Source organism: Berghia stephanieae, chromosome 12 (genome assembly GCF_034508935.2).
Source record: "Berghia stephanieae isolate SIO BIC M18660-M18661 chromosome 12, UCSD_Bste_1.3, whole genome shotgun sequence".
In the NCBI taxonomy this organism is placed as follows: domain Eukaryota; kingdom Metazoa; phylum Mollusca; class Gastropoda; order Nudibranchia; family Aeolidiidae; genus Berghia; species Berghia stephanieae.
In genome coordinates this window covers 24,388,475-24,390,974 of record NC_088371.1, presented here as the reverse complement: position 1 = coordinate 24,390,974, position 2,500 = coordinate 24,388,475, and the positions used below count along the sequence as shown (strand labels likewise).

Genomic DNA, 2,500 nt, shown 5'->3' with positions numbered 1-2,500 from the left:
GTTTAAGGTTACACATAGTTTTGTGTGTTGGTCCGTTATACTTCCGGATAGCAATGTTGTGAGCTTCTTAGCCAAGCGCACACTTCTATAGATAGTTCGAAGATGACGTCACTCAGGTCTTTGTTATTGATTTTTGCCATCCGCGTTTATGAGTAAAGCTCACTGAACTGTATTATCCCAACTATAAACGTTCATGGATACACACAGTTTTGTGTGTTGGTCGGTTATACTTCCGGATAGCAATGTTGTGAGCTTCTTAGCCAAGCGCACACGTCAAAAGATAATCCATCAAACAAGACGTCTGATGCCAACAGGAATCACCCATGTTGTCCAAGTAAGCAAATTGGGGGTTAATAATCTTGCCCAAGGAAAAAAACGAAAGGGCCTGAAACGGGGCTTCAACCCGGGATCTTCCGGGTCACAGTACAGTTCCTTAACCACTCGACCACTTCGCCCCCTGTGTCGAAAGTTACTTTTGCAAAAATTCCGCACCGTGAACAATGTTAATTTACTTTTTCATATTCTATTCATTTTAGTATCTTTTGTAGGTCTAACAAAATCTCAAGTTGGGGACAGTGTAAATGTTGCTGCTCGAAGCTCAAAGAAATGAAAAAATAACGTGAAGTTGAATGTAAGCTTCAATTTAATTACAAAAACAGATCAAATGAACGTTTCGGGTTTCCCCTTTATCAACAAAACAGGATGATTGAAACACCACAGATGAATGAGATGATGTGGTCGTGGCGTAGTTAAGATGAATCGCCACTACGCCACTACCACATCATCTCATTCATCTGTGGTGTTTCAATCATCCTGATTTGTTGATAAAGGGGAAACCCGAAACGTTCATTTGATCTGTTTTTGTAATTAAATTGAAGCTTACATTCAACTTCACGTTATTATTTATTACAAGTTGGGGACAGAAAGACGATCCAAAATTTCATAGGGGACCGCTGATTGAGAACCATTGAATCAGACAGAAGATGAAGAAAATTGAGTTTAAAACCAAAAAGACCGCATTGAAACGTAGCCATCGTCAACTTAACTCTCTCCTTACCAGTCATTTTCAAGATTTTCCCCAAAACTTCACACCCAACGAACACAAAATAGATTTCTTTATCATTCAGACACAATAGCAGTATAGATAGTATGCGCTTGGCTGAGAAGCTCATAAAATTGCCATCCGGAAGTATAACGGACCAACACACAAAACTGTGTGTATCCATGAACGTTAATAGTCGGGTTAATACAGTTCAGTGAGCATTACTCATAAACGCGGATGGCAAAAAACAATAACAAAGACCCGATTGACGTCATCTTCGAACTATCTATAATTCTTGCGATACATAATTTCTTCAGCAAAACATGCTCAACAACACACTGTAGTTTGACGTAATTTTTTTGGTTTGTGCACCGTCTAGTGAATTGTCTTTACTAGTGGTCAAGGAAACAAGCGGTCCCAGTGGTTGAACTATTGAATACAACTCACGATTTGTTTTCTTTTCGACCAAAGACTTGTCTTTTGCCTTCATTTTTTTGTCAGTGTCAGGCTATAGATAGAATGCGCTTGGCCAAGGAGTTCACAACATTGCCACCCGGAAGTATAATGGACCAACACACAAACTCTGTGTAACCATGAACTTTTATAGTCTGGTTAATACAGATTAGTGAGAACAACTCACAAACGCGGATGGCAAAAACAATAACAAAGGCCTGAGTGACGTCATCTTCGAACTATCTATAAGTTTACGATGGCTACAATTGAAGCCTGAGAAGGAAACAAATGAAGAAATAAAATCCTTTAAAAAGATTTTTTTTAATTGAGCTTTTATATAGCGCAATATCCACTTAAGGTGCTCTAAGTGCTTTTTCCTACTCACTTCATTTCTTAATATTGTCTAAGTAAAATATTTAAAATAAGAATGGAACTCTTCAGTATTTTTTTTGTTTAAGAATGAGGCGGGAATGTCACATATTAAGACTGTCTGTTTACACACATAAAAATATTTCTTGGAAATTGTTTTGAGTTAAAATCTAATCATCTGAAGTTAAAGTGAACATTTTGCCGACATTTATTTAGTGCAGACGGTTAACTCAAAGGGAGATAACCCAGATAATGTATTTGTTTTACGATAGTTTATTAATTACTTCCCTTGAATTAAGCGACGTAATATGTTCAATGGATTCGATCCATGTCTGACTTCAGTTCACGCCTGGTACTGTTACCCGAAACAATAGAAAAGACAATAAATGCGATGTAAAAAAAATGGTTCCTATTTCATTGGAAGTCTAAAACCACCGTTTCGGAGAGGCTGAATATATACCTTGTGTAATTCATCTGGTGTCATAACAGTTTATTTTATCCAACTCTTTGGAATTAGATCTCAAAAATTTGGCTTGCACGTACTTAATTCCTCTTTTCTTTTTAAAATTTCCTTGCAGAGTCCAAGAAACATATAATCCAAGATGGCGGGATGGCAGTCTTACACTGATAGTCTCG

At 37.4% G+C, this 2,500-nt stretch overlaps 1 protein-coding gene across 2 annotated transcripts in view; it reads left to right on the top strand.

Annotated features, from left to right (window-relative positions):
- The window catches only part of LOC144957787 (profilin-1-like), a 27,063-nt gene that overhangs the window by 20,358 nt on the left and 4,205 nt on the right, over positions 1–2,500 (top strand). For both annotated transcript variants that reach the window (XM_078889204.1, XM_078889205.1), the window contains exon 2: positions 2,443–2,500. This exon is cut by the window's right edge and continues 167 nt beyond it. In XM_078889204.1, the coding sequence (XP_078745330.1) occupies positions 2,467–2,500 (34 nt within the window). In that variant the 5' untranslated portion in view covers positions 2,443–2,466. The remainder of the gene's footprint in view (positions 1–2,442) is intronic.